General features: G+C 49.6%; 3 protein-coding genes across 3 annotated transcripts; 2 read left to right on the top strand and 1 right to left on the bottom strand.

Annotated features, from left to right (window-relative positions):
* Positions 1-816: 816 nt before the first annotated feature.
* FIESC28_11015 (uncharacterized protein) lies at positions 817-2,661 on the bottom strand (the record flags this gene model as incomplete). Its single annotated transcript, XM_031165145.1, has 1 exon — positions 817-2,661. One exon carries the CDS (start codon positions 2,659-2,661, stop codon positions 817-819), a length of 1,845 nt encoding a protein of 614 aa, XP_031010773.1.
* An 8,729-nt stretch (positions 2,662-11,390) lies between these two features.
* On the top strand, positions 11,391-12,784 carry FIESC28_11014 (uncharacterized protein; the record flags this gene model as incomplete). Its single annotated transcript, XM_031165144.1, has 2 exons — positions 11,391-12,689; positions 12,740-12,784. The coding sequence occupies 2 exons, from the start codon at positions 11,391-11,393 to the stop codon at positions 12,782-12,784; spliced, it is 1,344 nt and encodes a 447-aa protein (XP_031010772.1).
* Positions 12,785-14,254: 1,470 nt separating this feature from the next.
* Positions 14,255-16,094, top strand: FIESC28_11013 (uncharacterized protein; the record flags this gene model as incomplete). Its single annotated transcript, XM_031165143.1, has 3 exons — positions 14,255-14,471; positions 14,531-14,578; positions 14,632-16,094. The coding sequence occupies 3 exons, from the start codon at positions 14,255-14,257 to the stop codon at positions 16,092-16,094; spliced, it is 1,728 nt and encodes a 575-aa protein (XP_031010771.1).
* Between the last annotated feature and the right edge of the window lie 175 nt (positions 16,095-16,269).

The raw sequence follows: 16,269 nt of genomic DNA, 5'->3' as shown, positions 1-16,269 counted from the left end.
TATGACACGGGCATTAAACGCCATGTTCTTGTCTTTAGGTGGACCTGGACCGCTTTCGCGTTGTGTTATGCAAAAGCTAAGCTCCAGCTGGGCTATCAGTGATGACGTCGTACCTGAGTTGCGTTATTCTGTAGGTTGATTTGACACGTGAAATCAGAAGCTGTTCCATCGCTCGGACAAGAGCTCCGCTTGTCAGGCAGGCTTTACACAGTGTATATCCACTCTTACGTTAAGTACTGGTAACTCCTATCTACTCGCTGAAACTTCAAATTCCAGTTGAGCCTCGGCATAATCAAATTGAAACTCACTTTTCAGAACACGAATGCGTCAAGCCTAGGGTACCCCTTCGTTCAGCTGCTTAAGGTATCATTCAATCACTCGCTTGCAGAGTACCCTTGACGGGTTTGTACAATTCTTTGTGACCTTAAACCAGATAGATTTTCTATATACAAAGCTCTTCACTTTGCACAACTCTTTCCTTCCATCCATGCATGTTGATGGAGGAACGGTTGCTGCCATTGAGGCACACTATCTGAGCAAGAAGCAAAAACAATATGGTACAAGGAAGAAGAAACAAGGCAAAGTCCACAAGCCGGTCGTAATCCCGTACCCTTTCTTTTGATGTGGAGGTCCCTACCATCCACAGAGACAGACAATAATGAAGAAAAGAAAGAAAGCAGGTTCCCATATCCCACAAACGCCTCCTTGAGCACCATGCCAAATACTTCCCAAGGCAAAAAAGAAAGAAAAGAAATAATCACGGTCGTCTCAGTATACTTTGCTTTATAACGACTAGATGTGGCGACGCTTGGCCTCTCACACCTTGGCGACTGCAGCTGCCGCTGCGTCGCGCGTTTCAATCTGCTGTTTCAGGTCTGCAACCTCGTGATCAAGGGTCGAGACCTTATCTGTGAGCGCCTTGATCTTCTCCTCCAACGTCTGAACATACGCCCACACACTAGGGTCGCTCTGAGCAAACATGTTTCCGCTGTCGTTGGTAGACTGTGCGCCGCTCCCACTCCGCGTGTGAGAAAACCCGGCCGAACCTGGCGCCGCAAACTCGGGGTGCGAGAGACCAGGAAGTTTAGGTCGCGACTGTGAGTTATGCGGTGATTGCAGATCCGAGGCCCGTCGTCCAAACTGTGCTTGTTGCAGCTGTTGCGTCAAGCTGGGCGAACGTTGACGCGCCAAATTATTGGCTTCGTGTCCCTGAACTCCAGGACTCAATGGTTTAGGGCTTTCCGTTATGCCAGTTTGGGAGTACATATTGGCATTTGCCGCCGCAACTGACGAAATCCCAGCGTTAGCGCTGTGGCCAGCGATGTTGTTAGCCACGGGTTGGGCTGAGTTTGAGTTCGCCTGGTTTTGGTTAACATTAGGGGGGTAAAGGCCCCCGGTTCCAGGTCGTGGACCTGGAGGAGGATAAGTCCGGGCATGCGCGCCGTAGCCATCAGCTTGTGCTCCAGCAACATGCTGAGCCGTGATGCTTGGTAAGCTCTGACGTCTCAGCTCTTCTTCCTCGGGATTGTCGTATGCAAGTCCAGACATAGCTGTGTCGTCCGCTTCAGCAATACTGTTCTCTAGATCATTGTCGTCAACGAAACTGCCCATGCTAGATCGCCGTCCTGCACAGCCACCAGCACCCTTGGAGTGACGAGCAAGCGCATCGCCACGAGCGAATTTTCGATCACACTTGGGGCATACGTGAGGCTTTTCGCCAGTGTGCAATTTGCCATGTCGCTTCAAGTCATGAAGACGGCGGAAGCGCATTTGACAGTCGGTGCACACGTAAGGTTTCTCTTGACTGTGGGTCAACAAATGGCTTTTGAGATTGTGATGGCGCGTGAACTCCGTGTTGCAGTAGGGACATTTGTGCTTCTTGGAGCCCGACGAAGTAGGGGATGTCTGGCCTGGTGTGGGCATAGGGAAGCTCATGCCTCTAGTCGGAGTTTCCGTCAAGTTACCGGTGGCCTGGAGAGAGCCAGGATACGACAGCGATCCAGGTTGGTGTCTCTCTTCCTGCCCGACTACTTGTTGCGATGATTGTTGATGCTGCTGTTGGTGCGAATCAACTTTGGGTGCATCCACTTCCATCGGAGTTGGACTTTCTGTGACGGGTACACCGACCAGGCTGTTAGTGCTTTGCGGGCTCGTCGCGCCATGTTCTTCAACTTGACTTGTCGCGGTTTGCGCCAGCGACACAGGATTCTGTGCCTTTGGTGATGGGTCCATGGCTGCAGTCGGTGCTAGCTGGGGCGCGTCAGCAGGACGGCTCATAGCCTGGACACCTCCAGACATGAGGGATGTCAGGACTCTGTGACCAGGATTATCGCTTGTGGGCGCTGGGCCTCGTGTCCCGTCGTCGTTTTCGTCGGCTTCGCGTCGTCGGCGCTCGTCTTCAAGGGCAGCCGCCGCGGTCAAAGGCGTCGGGGAAAGGCTGGACGCGAGAGCCAGGCGGGCGGACTTGGCAGGTGATCCGAGGCTCAAGAGACCCTGTGACTGCGCGGCGAGAGAGCGCGGCGATGAAGGAGACGGCGAACGAGGCCGCTTGAGTAGCCTGATAGCAGCGTCTTCTGAAGGGATGATAGCAGGAGGGGTCACCTCTGTGCGCGTTGAGGGCGGGGGGTCGATCGCGGTGAAGGCGGAGGCGTCTGATGCCATAGAGGCAACTATAAGCCAGGTAATTGGGAAAAAATCAAAAGTGAACCGGTTCCAACATGCGATCAATTTCGAGAATTCGATGTCGCAATAGCCTTGGGCCAAAGGCACATATCGGGGCGTGATAGATTAATGTGTGGCTGGAGAACGTGGCGAGAGCTGATATTTTTTCCCCCAGGTTGAAAAGGCGAGTGAGGAAGTCAAGCCAGTTACTGAGTGGGCTGTGCGGATTTACGCAGTGGGCAGTGGGTGGCTTAGGCGAGGAATGCAAGAACAGAATTGAGGCTCGACGAACCTTCTGTAGCGTGCAGAAAGAACAGTTTAAGTTAGTTTCAAGAACAAATGTCAACTACACCGTGAGGATAGTTGATGGTAATGACGATGTAGCACCGGAGAAGTTGGTGCAAGGTAGAGAGAGGTAGGTAGACGTACTGCTGGGAGGTATGGAAGTGAACAAGGCGGCCGATGAGAGATGCGAGGCGAAGACAGGCAATAGTGAGGGCCTCTGAAAGTGGGCAAGTGGGTGATGGCGGTGGTTGATTGGTTTAATGCGCAGACGGGTTGAGCGAGTGGGGTACGTAAAAGGGAAAGAGCAGTGGACGTGTGAGTGGGCGTGTGTCAGTGGATTGTTGACAGCTGCCGGGCTGGTTCCTTCCAAAAAGGCCTGTCCTCCACTGTCTCTCAGGTGGGATCGTGCCAGAAACCTGGTCGGCAGGTACCACCCTGTCACTTACTATCGACTTTGAGCAGGTACGTACCTCTTAATTATTCTCATCCAGAAGTTCTCGGGTCCGAATGAGAGGGACGATGATATTCCAACACCAAGTTCCAGGAACAAGAGTTGCCAGCTACGGTGGGTAGTACACAGGGTAGGTTTAGTTTGCATGGACGCAGACTGAACTCTGAAACATACAACTATAGCTGACCTAGGTTCTTTCAACAGCAAGTACTATACACGGATAAAGAGAACGATGGACCAAATATCTTCTACTACTACTCTACAGCAGTACGATATTTCATTTAGGGAACCCAACAAAGTACGCCAAAGACGCGCCAGCCAGTGGGATCAAAGAACAGTTGCAGCGCGTGCCTGGTTGGGAACGGAGGAGGAAACGACGCATAGTTCACAGCCCAAAGAAAGAGTCGACGAGGGCAAAAGCGGCCAGAAGTGGGAGATGCGATTACGTTTCTGGTATGAAGCGACGGGCTAGAAACGTGATGGGGAAAGGTCTAACTGAAAATGACTGATTTTTGTTTCACGGTACTTTGACGTCAGGTACCGCTATTCCCTGCAGTCTGGTCTGGGGGGAAACATCGAAATGGTCAGCCAGTCAGCCAAGGGGGCTCCATCTTTGGTCCATTGAGAGGTTGTTTTGCGGTGCGTCTGCAATCGTGATCCTAAGGGGCAATCATTGACGGTGGTTTTATTGGCAAGCTCTCCGCACAGTCAGCCTGGCTTTGTAGAAGCTGGGTGGCGAGATACCAATCTCTCATAGGGCAGTCTGGGGATCATATTCAACATGTCTCCGTAAGGATGGACGGGAAACGGGAAGAAGCTCAATCAGTTGAAGACCCTCCTCCCGTCGGGGCGGAAATGACGACAAGTGCTTCTGCCACCGTTCTCTCTAGCCTCCCTCTCAGGTCGACATGGGGCATGCCGGTACTTTATTGAAGAGTACATATCTAGTCTTTGATGACCCACTGACTACCTGCCTTAGGGTCCTGCAAATCGACCAGGTACTGTAAACAGGTTCCGCGGCCGAGGCGGCATGTCACTGCTATATCGCAGATTGAGAGGCGGATCGAGCGAAGTTGAATGGCAACAAACGAAAAAGGTTGAGAAAACAGGTAACCGGCATTACCAACAGCGATGATAAAGGCTTGCCCATCACCCACCCAGTCTATCCATGCCGGAGGTTATAGCATTCGATTGTCCTTTAGGAAGGCGACATGAGCCCAGAATACTGCTAACATTGATCATAGTTAGCTCCATACGCAACAGCCTTCTCGGACTTCCAAACAATCGACACCAGTGGAACTAGACGAACAATTACAACAGTGCCGCTTATTGATACGCCCCAGCTGAAGGTTCATCCAAATCTGTACCCTATTACTTTGTACATTTGAACCATAGGCATATATCCTGGAAGATCTGTTCAGGGCTGGGGGCAATAAAGCTGAACCAATCCTTGTTTAACTTCCCTCAGGTGAGCCAAAAGGTGGCGGTGCATTCGACCATCAGAAAATGGGCCTCAGATCCATGAACCTGGCCCGTCAAGTCGATTATGGCACCCCCTGTGATGCTTGGCTCAGGTGTGTGAGAGACTAGGAGTTGCTGTCACTCGCTGGTTCATGATTTGATAATGGTGTGGCTGATCCTAACAGCTCGTAGGCCCAGCCCCCTGCTCCGCCACTTCCGTCGTCACAGATAATTACCTTTTTTGTGTTCCCCCAGACGACCTTCACATCTCGTGTTCGAGAGGTTGATGATGATGAATCAAAACTTGGAAGTTTCGATGGTCCTGTTAAATCGAGATGCGCCACAGTGTACGCCACTCTTGTACAGGGTGATTGTTCTACTGTAAGTTCGATGCGACAGATCCCTTATCAACAGTCAGTTCTACCCCCTATCCTAATATCCTCATAAACGTATCCTGGTAGACTATCTCATATTAAACAATAAGTCAGTTACCAAGTCTAATATGACCATCTGGCGAACCATCCGCCATCAACGTGCCTCGGAAGGCTACAGATTATGCGCTGATCTTGCCAGTATATTCCCAATTCTCCAGGCTCTAGCGGCTGTTTTCACCGTCAACGTCACAGTGATCACAATCATCCCGCCCACATGTTGCTGTGGCTGTGAGACACTGGGCTTAGGTAGGTTCGGTTCACCGGAAACAATTGGGTTCGCCCGGCGCTTGTCAAAGCTCCCGGAGCTTCCTCTTCGTCTCGTCTCCCACAATTCGCAGTTTGGATATCGAGCTCCGTTCGTTGGTTTACTTGTTTGTCTTGTCCCGCGCTTATCGAGTTATGTCATGCCCTGACATTTGATCTGCTATACTGGCTGTTAGTTGACTGACTTCATCTGTGTTCGGGTTTCAACAAACTGACCCGGCATTTTGGTCTCGGCACACACTGATCTACCTAATCTATTCCACCTTGATCTAAGTTTCAATATGCTTGGATCATCATGTCCTCCGAGGCTTCTCGTGGTTCCGTATAATACGTACTCAAACTGCAGTTGCACCAAGCACAGTGTCCGTAAGCCAAGTAAGATGGTTATTGTATTGTGGTCGATTGGATAGTGCCCACTTCACTTCAGCTGACAAGGTTTCTTGGATAACTGTGGCGTTGCTGGTGATAGCTGTAGGGTAACAAATCAACATATTCACAGCTTGACCATGGACAACAAATCGCAGCAGTCCTATATGAACTTCTTTCTCTGTGATATCCAATCAGCCAGCCCTGTTTCACCAAAGTGCCATGGCTTGATATTGCATGCCATTGCAGCATCTTTGGTACCGTTGCACCAGCAGTCTCTCAATGACCCGAATAATCCACCGAGCAGATGCATGATCTACAACAACTAGCGTGACTGGTCCGATGATTCATTTCCATCATTCTAGTATTGATAGCCGAATCACTTTGTTCTTGGTCGGTGTTTGTCAACATGTCTCAATCTTGATCCGTGATCTTTGCCCTCGTAGTCTAAGGCCATGATGTTATGACGGCCATAATCTGACCTATTATAACTCATGCCGAACGTGTCGAGTCAGTTTATGACTCGAAATATGGTCTGTATACTCCTGTGAAATAGTATCTGCCAATGTATCGTCTCGCAGTGCTGGTGGAACGCAGGTCTGGCCGGCTTTAAATGTTCATTCCATCAAGTACGAATCTGAGTCACTGCGGGCCGCATACTGTGGCATTTATAACGACTATTGCTAGTACCACTCCCGTCGTGAGGAGCACCTAGAGTTCCTGAAATTCTTCCCCTTCTCCATTTCTTCTTTATGCAGGGCCGTTGTCCTGGTCGCCAGATGTTGCAAGTTGTCTTAGTTGGGATACACCATCTTGACAGCCACTTGTTAGCCTTATGGTACTGACTTACAATGGTAATCGATCTGATTCGTGTCAACATTCTTGTGACTGAGTCATCATCTGACTTGTTGTCTGAGGGATGTATTTACTCTGTCAGTCGACTGAGGTTATTTGTTGACGGTGTCTCATACCTCGATTCATTACTGCTGGTGAGCGAACATTGCGGACAGATCCCGACGTTTGTAAACTGGCATCATTCTGCCATTGAGGATTCAAAGAGTAAAAGAGTTTTGTGAGCCATCCTTGCGTCCATATTGCTATTGATATGAGAGATTGAGTAGTTTTCGATGAGTGTCAATATATGTGTCGATGTTGCGATGCATGTGTATAGGGTATATAGAAGTCGTTGGTGTGAGCAGTGATATGTAATGCAGCTCTGGAAGGATTTATAGCTAAATTGAATTGAATTTATACAATTACTCAGAACGATCTTGAAATATGGAAGACAGTCTTTGTTAGTATCGAATCAGGGTTACGATGCGGTGTTGTTCATTGCACGTAGCAAGATAGAGAGTGCTCCGAAACCGAGACATGCCAACCTCGAGACAGGAAGCAGATCCAGAGAAGCATATCAATTCAGGCTGTAAGTTTACTAAAGCTATACTTTTAAGATCTTGTCTATCCCATGTTAAAGTGTAACTACCCCAAGACGTATGTAATCGCTTGTCTAGACCAAACATAGGGTTGATGATTAGAAGAGAAGAAGCATAAATCATATCATCATGTCTTGCTTCGGCGTGCGATCAGAGTCAAGACTGTACGATATCTTTAGTAAAATCAGCATACTAAGTACGTGCATAACTATATGAGACGATTGGACTTGGATCTCGACTATCATCCGACATTGGAACATTACAATGTCTCGTAGTAAGGCCGTCTAGACATCGGCTGGTACAGAACGGTACATGCAAACCCTGAAGCATGTGTCAAACGTGCTTTGAATGGTCTAGATTATGAATTCACTTGTCAACCGCCACTAAAACAACCTATCGAGAGACGGTTCGAAAAGCCTCACATCGTCAACCCACGCGGCACGAGACCTACCTACTAGAGTGCCCGTACTGCACGTACCCATACACTGCAACAGATTGAAACAACGCGGCGGCGGTCAATCGCAAGCAATCTTTCCAAGAGATTATAAAATTAGATGCTGACGTGTGCTGCCGAATCTCAAATATCCATCCGAGGATCGTAGTACGTATGGATAAATGTAAGGGAGACGACGAAAAGTGGAGAGGCAGAACAAGGACATGCCCAAACCAACAACTCATTGTGCTTGTCAATTGAACAAACAAACAATTAATCATGCCTGCCTGTCTAGCCGCATACTGGAAAGCTTTTCCGAGGTTTGGGGCGGTTGTCAAAAGGGGCATCAAAGACATGTTAACACAAGGCAGGGGTGAGAACGTTCTTCTTGGTCTCTCAATGCTTGAAGAGTCAGGAGAGACAAAAATGAACCGATTAAGAGCAGTTTGGGCAGTGTTGCCGACGGTAAATGATTGGATGCCAACAGTTTGACATTTCCGTTTCCTATAGTTCTGGCTTGGCGAATACCAGATATAACACGGATGGAGTAAGAGATCATGGTCAAGAACCGGCAATGCCGACTTAACCTGTCTCTGTTGCTTTGTCTTTGTCTTTGTCTTTGTCTGGGCGCTTTAATTCAAGAGCCGAGAATGCGGTTGATTGTTAACAGGCGAGTAAGCGTCATGAGACTAAGAATCAGGATCACTGATGCCTCAGTTTATCAATAAGCCTCATTAAACGTTGACCAATTATATCGGCGGGAGAGGTTATTGACAACGGCAATCAGAGGCAGATCGCACCAAAGGAGATCGTGCTCGTTGTTGGCGGCTATTCGTCGAGATACAGTACCTAAGTTTGTTGAAACAATTCGTTGCTGTGATTGGATTCACTTTCCCGCCTCTACTCTAACATGGTTAACGGCCAACCAAAAGTGTTTGTAGATTCACAACAGAACTGACCGCAGCCATGTAATAGTATGTAGCACAACTGTATCGCCGGTAGCGCAAGTTAACCGAAAGCAAATGCAGCCTTTTGGTCTCCCCTGGATAATTTGATGGAACCTGGAATATTATCCAGGGACCAGCGCTTCTTGGGATTCTCTTCCCTGTGAAATCTGCTATTAATTAACTCTTGCAAACTTGTGCCGAAATGAGCTTCGCTAGCAAAGACATGTTTACTCTTCTCATAAATCTGTCGATTGTGAATGATCCCACCCATAGCAACCGAAGATCAGATTTGATTCATGCTCGATCGATAGTCTAGGACGCACACATGAAAGACTAATGAGCATAAGCCACTCGAGTACCAAGACAGGCCGGCCATCTTGGTAATCCTGGGCGAGTCGCGGCCAGACTGTGGAAAGGGGGGTTTGTGCTCCAGCTCGGGTACGTATAGGACCCGCTACTGTACGAAGTGCCGTACCGTACTCAGCATAGTAATTGTATGTACTGTATTTGTTTAAACAAGGACCGGATGTTGCGAAAGAAACGAGGGAGTAGCGGTATAGATTGCGTCGTCGTCGTCGTCGTCGTCGTCGTTGTCGCAAGCATTGCTTCCTCTAATTATTGCAAGGAGCCAGAGCCAAAGTTAGCAGCTGAACTGCATGATTAGTTGATTCAAGTGTCCAGAATAGTTAAGACGGAGAGCTATCTGCTCATCGCAATTTATGCCATGACGACGACAGCAACGGTGGGCAAATGAGCTGATCCAAATGACAATGCATTCATATTCACATACAAACAAACAAAGTCTTCAATGTGCGCTCAGCCATGCGTGGTACGTAAGGTGCATGCAACCAGCGGCGGGCCAAGGAACCAAAAGAGAGACCTTGGTTAATATTGTCTCAATTGATATCAGGAGTCTGGCACTTGTAGAGGTGATAGGGGGTCATGGACCTGCCGATCTATGGAATTGCTGGTACATCAGTAGGTACTTTGCTTCGACACAACCTTTCGGGTAAGAGCGACAAAGAATCAGATGAATGAAAGCATTGACCCTTCCTTCCTTCCTTCCTTCCCTTTGTCCTGTCCTGATCTGCCTGTTGTTGGCATGGAGAAAATGTGACTCGTTTTGGCAGGTGTGCTTACTGCGCCTGCTTGCTGAAATTGAGATGGAAGGATTGTCCAGCAGCAATTGAATGAACGAACTGACGGGGGAGGAACACCCGACAGGGCAAAACAAAACAAAACAAGGGGTTTCTTAGGTCGACGCTGGCCAACCACGACCTGTGATAATTACAGCTATCCAATCACAAAGCGTACTGGACATGTAATCTCCCCGTACTGGGCAGTCGTAAATTTAGCGGACACTAGTACCAATAGGAGGCGTGGCATGAATTTCCCTAACTGTAGCCTCGCATTAATCTTGTCAGGTACCCCTGGACTGTCGTTGGTCCTAGGAAGTCGAGGTCGTCGTCTAGTCTCTTGGGTTTAGATTTAGAACTTCCTTCTCCTGGAAATCTCCCGACCTCCCCTGGACTTGGTAGACGGTCACCCCTTGACGGTCTGGAAAAGTCTCCAAATAGACACTCCCTTGACTGAGCCAAGGAAACCATGATGCAGCGTATCCGTACATACCCGTACTGACGCTGGAACTGATACTAGACCGCTTGAGGAGCAAGTAACTGCTTCTGGCATTTTCCCTTGGTATCATGTCTCACTTCATGATACCGCATTCATGACCTGACTGACCTGATCTGAGCTGCTTTTTCGGATCCATGGTGGATGGATGTTAGTTAATCTCCCCTGGGTCCCTGCCTTAGTTTCTCTTGGACTTAATCACCCCCTGCTCCTGACCTTGTTAGTCTCCCCCCTCCAGGCCTCCCCTTCTCCCCCAGTCCCTGGTCCCCCGTCAAGACTCTGGGCCTCTTCTCATTCTTATCCCCTTTCGTCTCCGTCGACCCCAGGCGCTTTGTTCCTTTTGCTCTCGTCGTGCGCTCTTTACTTACCAACTGAGAGTTTCATCTTTACTCACTCTCTTCCACACTCATTTATCCATCTGTTTTTGTTTTTTCTTTGGCCTTTTGCCTTACCACGTTCGCTTTTACAGCAGTCACTCACTTCATTCGGCGGATTTGATCTTGCTTTAAGCCATTCTTCAAGAAAAGGTTAGTTGCTGAATCTTGCATGATGAGGGACCGTCGAGTTCCCCAAAGGAATTGTCCTCCATTGAGGAGGGGAGAAATACCATGAGGACACGAACGAGGAAGGAAGATAGAGTCGCAATGTGATGACAAAACGGACAACATAACGATATTCGAAACTACAAACGCAAAAAAACAAGAGGAGGATCAATTTGACGGACGACAATCAGCTATGAACTTTGATCTACCTGGTCAGATGGGAGATGGAGGCGAGATACAATCTCAAAAGCATGGGAATCATCGAACCGCGACTTGACCGACCACAGGACGGCAGCAGTTATACGCTTGCGACACCCACGTCTTTCTGACCGCTCTATTAACCTATGCCGTACCCTAGCCATTTGGCCCACCTGGTGATGGGAACCGGATCATATATTAGACTTACTATGGCAACCGTTGAACACAGAAAGCTAACCATGACTTTAGATTTTATAGTTGGACCACGATACATACCGTTACAATGAAGAACCTTATCACTTACACTCTTGCGGCCACGCTTGCCGCCGGCGCTACCGCCCAGCACCACCAGCACCAGCACATGCACAACCGCCGCCATGCTGGCTCCAAGATCGAGAAGCGCAGCCCTGACGTTGTCACCGAGGTCGTCGTTGGTGCCACCGAAACCGTCTACGAGCTTGCCGGAAAGGAGATCGACCTCGACGCTGCCAAGGCCGGTCTTGACGGAGGAAGCCTTGTTATCGTTGGCGAGTCTAACCCTACCTACGACGCCCCTGCTGCTCCTCAAACCCCTGCTGCCCAGGCCGTCAAGGCTTCCGAGCAGAAGCAGGAGGTCGGCGCTCAGTTCTACGAGTCCCCGACCGAGGCTTCCACCGAGGCTTCCGCTGAGGCCTCTGCCGATATCCCCAAGCCTGTCTACTCGGCCCCTGCTGCCACCAAGCCTGCTGCCTCCAAGCCCAAGGCTTCTAAGCCCAAGACTGGTGGCTCCAGCTCTGGCTTCACTGGCACTGGTTCCGGTGTTGACAAGAAGTTCGAGAGCGGCACCATTAGCTGCGACACCTTCCCCTCTGAGTACGGTGCCGTTGCTCTTGACTGGCTCGAGCTCGGTGGCTGGTCCGGTATCCAATACGTTCCTGACTTCAGCCTCTCCTCCAAGAGCATCTTCAAGATTGCTACCGCCATCAAGGGTGATGGCTGCACCCCTGGAGCTATGTGCTCCTATGCCTGCCCTGCTGGCTACCAGAAGACTCAATGGCCCTCTGCCCAGGGTGCTGACAAGGAGTCCGTCGGTGGACTTTACTGTAACGAGGACGGCAAGCTTGAGTTGACCCGAGATGAGTACGACACTCTTTGCGATGCTGGTGTCGGTGGTGTCTCCATCCAGAACGACCTGGACGAGGATGTTGTCACTTGCCGAACCGATTACCCCGGAACTGAGAACATGGTCATCCCCGCTCTCGCCAGCGCTGGTAGCTCTGTCAACATTTGCAACCCTGCCCAGGACAAGTACTACGTCTGGAACGGCTCCGGCACCTCTGCTCAATACTACGTCAACAAGAAGGGCTACAGCATTGAGGACGCCTGTGTTTGGGATAGCCCCAAGGGCAAGGATGCCGGTAACTGGTCCCCTGTTGTCCTCGGTGTTGGCCAAGCTGCCGATGGCAACACCTACATCTCCATCTTCCAGAACCTGCCCACCAGCACCGCCGAGCTTGACTTCAACATTGAGATCAAGGGAGACGTCAACTCCAAGTGCTCCTACGTCAACGGCAAGTGGAGCGCCGGCGGATCCGGCTGCACCGTAAGTCACATTGTTAACACCAAATGAACTCGATGCTAACTTATTCATAGACCACTATCCCCAAGGGTGGCAAGGCCGTTATCCGATACTTTTAAGAACCAAAGTAACTTTACTTGTCGAGTAAGATGTGCGTTTTGGAACTTCTTTGTCAATATTCTGGGCGGCAGAGCTCAGGACCTTTCGGCCGCAGGCCACGGACGATTGCGAGTAGTGGAACATCAGTTGAGTCTATCAACAAAGTGTTCAATTGCTGGTGCGCTCGGGGCTCCTCCCCCTCTTCGGCTGGCTAAAATATCTTGGATGGATAACCAATAGGACTGAAGGTCAATTCGATGGCCGGTCTTGGTGATAATCTTGTTCTCCGGATGTTTTACCGGCAATTTTTGCATTAAATTTCTTATGTCAGCACGTACTCCATATACTGCGTTTTGGACTTGTCACGAATCGACTATGCCTTGAATCATTGTATGGTGACGGAACGGACGTATGCAGCCAGCGATTGCGAATTCTTTTGCATTGGGAGGAGCCCGTACGGCGTTTTTTACCCCGATGAGAGGGCGATGGGAGAATCTCTCGGAGCATCAACAACATCAGGTGGTCGACACCGTTGGGTCCTGGAATAAGACGCCCCTCTTAGAGCTTAGCTTGTCTATGTAATGTCTTTTGAATTGGATAGTGTATAGTGTCTTTTTAACTTTTGGTTATTCATATACCTCTACGTTGATTGTCTTATGTGATGTATAGTCTTGTTTAATATCCGAGGCTGTCGTTGAATTGCACAAGTAACTTTAGACTTTCGCCTCCCCCAGACGCCACAGCCGGGAGGTACCTCCTCAGGTACCAAGGTTAGTACCTTGAAGGTTCAAGTTGTTTTAAGCTACTGTACAGAGTACTTCTGCGCTGTAACGTAGGGATGCACCAATGTAGCTAAACCCGGACTGCCAACCAGAGTTGAGCATCTCGCAGCATCGATGCTGCATGTGACCCTTAGCCGGAACCAATTCCCACGTCTAGCTGCTTCTTGTGTGCCGCTCCAGCGTCATCTCAGATGAAGGAGGGTGGTAATACCGGCTGACAGGTCTGGCATTTGATGATTTGGATTGGCGAATTGATGTCGCTCAGACATTAGTAAATGAAACAATGAGATGAAGAAATCACATATGCGGGGTACCTATGTACGATGGAAAAGAGGCAGACGGCAATAGCAGGAGAGGGGAGGCTCAACCGATATTGGATACTCGAAGCTTGGCTGCAGCTCAGCGTCGTATCTGTTAAGTGACAAAACCAGTCACGCTGGAAATATTCAGGCAATGATAAAAGATAAGTGCCTGCCTGTAAGTCGATTCTGCCGCTAAAGAAGCGTTACTGCGGCTTGCCGTCTAGTGGCGCATCATGATCCCATCCCTCATCGTCATCGACTCCACACAATGTTTTACCCGGAGCATGTTTAAATACCCAACCAAGGCCTTTTTCTTATTAGGCTCAGACCTGATAGAGCTATTAGGTTCCCTTCTGATAACTCGCGGTTCCTGCGATTTTTGACCTTGAAAATCGACATCGACAAAATGTCGCTGAACCGGGTTCAAAGCATCGAGACGTTGACGGCTCCGCCCGGTCATTATGGTGTTTCTACTGAGAGGAGAGGCAGTGATGCGAGTCTGAGGGTTCGGCGGTTGACGTTTAATCCCGTGCCGCAGGACTTTGAAACCGCATCTCTTAGACCTGACGAGCAGCATGCAGAGACTGTCGGGGCTTTCGAGGTTCCTCAGTGGAAGAGAATGCGTAAGTTGCCGCTTATCAGGGATGGGAAAGATAGAGGGAGTGCTAACGTGTAAGAACAGTCCAGATTGGTGCTGCCGTTGTACATTGTCTATTTGCTGCAGGCATAGGTCAGTATCTTGTCATCCATCCATTCTCAACGTCTGGCTAATGCTGTTTTCAGTCTTTGGTTATGCCGCTATCAAGCCTGTTCTCAAGCTCGAAGGCGCATACTCTGATATCTGTGAAGCCACCAAATATCAGAGCCCGACAGGTCATGCCAGCGCCATTTCTGATGACCCGCACGATACATGCGTTGAAATCAGGCTGAACTTGATGTTCACAGTGGCTGCTGTTGGCACCAATGTTGCAGCTCTGCCCGTAGGCGCAATCCTCGACAATTACGGCCCTCGTGTTTGTGGCTTGTTAGGATGCCTCTTTCTAACCATAGGCACTTTACTTATGGCATATGCTCGGTCTTTGCCATTTGATGGTCTGCTACCGGGGTATCTGTTCCTGGCTCTCGGAGGTCCTTTCACCTATATTTCATCCTTCCAGCTTTCCAATGCCTTCCCACGACACTCGGGACTCATCCTGGCGCTTTTGACCGGTGCCTTCGACTCTTCAAGCGCATTGTTTCTCGTCTACCGTCTTATATACAATGCCACCGATGGAGCCTTCACTCTGCATCGCTTCTTTCTTGTCTACTTGGCAGTCCCAATTGTAATCTTCATCAGTCAGATTCTGATCATGCCGGGACAATCTTATAAGACGGTTGGAGAACTTGTCGACCAAGCTGCCGATGCCGACGATAACATTGTCGTTCGCTCGACTACGAGCACTCAGCAAGAGATTGACGAGCACACGGCTCTGCTCCGCGACGAGCGCCGTGAAGAAAGAGAACGACGAGAAGCCGTGGTCCACGACATTGAGAACCTTCTGGGATCATCTAAGGGTGATGACCAAGTCGAGGCCAAGGAACGGAAGCATGTTGCATCGGGTGTCTGGGGCGTTCTCCACGACTGTACTGTCCTCGATCAGATCCGATCTCCTTGGTTCATACTTATCTGCCTCTTCACCGTCGTGCAGATGACGCGTATCAACTTCTTTGTTGCTACTATCCGACCACAGTACGAGGCCATCTTTGGCGATCGCGAGCGCGCTGTGAGGATAAACACATTCTTTGACGTTGCCCTCCCGGCGGGTGGTATCTTTGCGATCCCCTTTATCGGAACAGCTCTCGACCATGTCAGTACTGTCCTCGTGCTGTCAGCCTTGGTAGCATGTGGTACGCTCATCGGTATTCTGGGTGTGTTGCCTTACGAATGGGCGGCCTACGCAGGAATTATCCTCTTTGTTCTGTATCGTCCGTTCTACTACACTGCCGTGTCGGATTACAGTGCCAAGGTATTTGGTTTCCGAACCTTTGGAACTGTGTATGGTCTTATTATTTGTCTATCTGGCCTCCTAAACTTTTCGCAGTCGGGCCTCGACGTCCTCTTTCACCAGACCTTTAACGGTAACCCGGTACCCGTCGATATCATGCTTCTCGTTATTGGTCTGGCCATCGGTGTTGCGCTCGTGGTCTTCGTAGCAATGGAGCTTCGCAAGATGCAACAAAAGGCCAGGGCGGGCATATCACAATAATGTTGCAGCTTTCAATTTGTTAGATCCTTCATTGAAAAGAGATGATGGATCAGGTGCGCTTGGATAGATCCGAGTGTCGACAGACGAGAGTTCTCTTATACCTATCTCCCTCCTGGAAACCTAGGAATATAGCGTTAAACAATTCGAACTATCAGCACATACGACCATACCTACC

The sequence above is a fragment of the Fusarium coffeatum genome (genome assembly GCF_003316985.1).
Source record: "Fusarium coffeatum strain FIESC_28 chromosome Unknown BRIP53273_contig_354, whole genome shotgun sequence".
Lineage (NCBI taxonomy): Eukaryota > Fungi > Ascomycota > Sordariomycetes > Hypocreales > Nectriaceae > Fusarium > Fusarium coffeatum.
The sequence above is the reverse complement of the archived record's forward strand: the minus strand, read 5'-3'. Positions and strand labels throughout refer to the sequence as shown.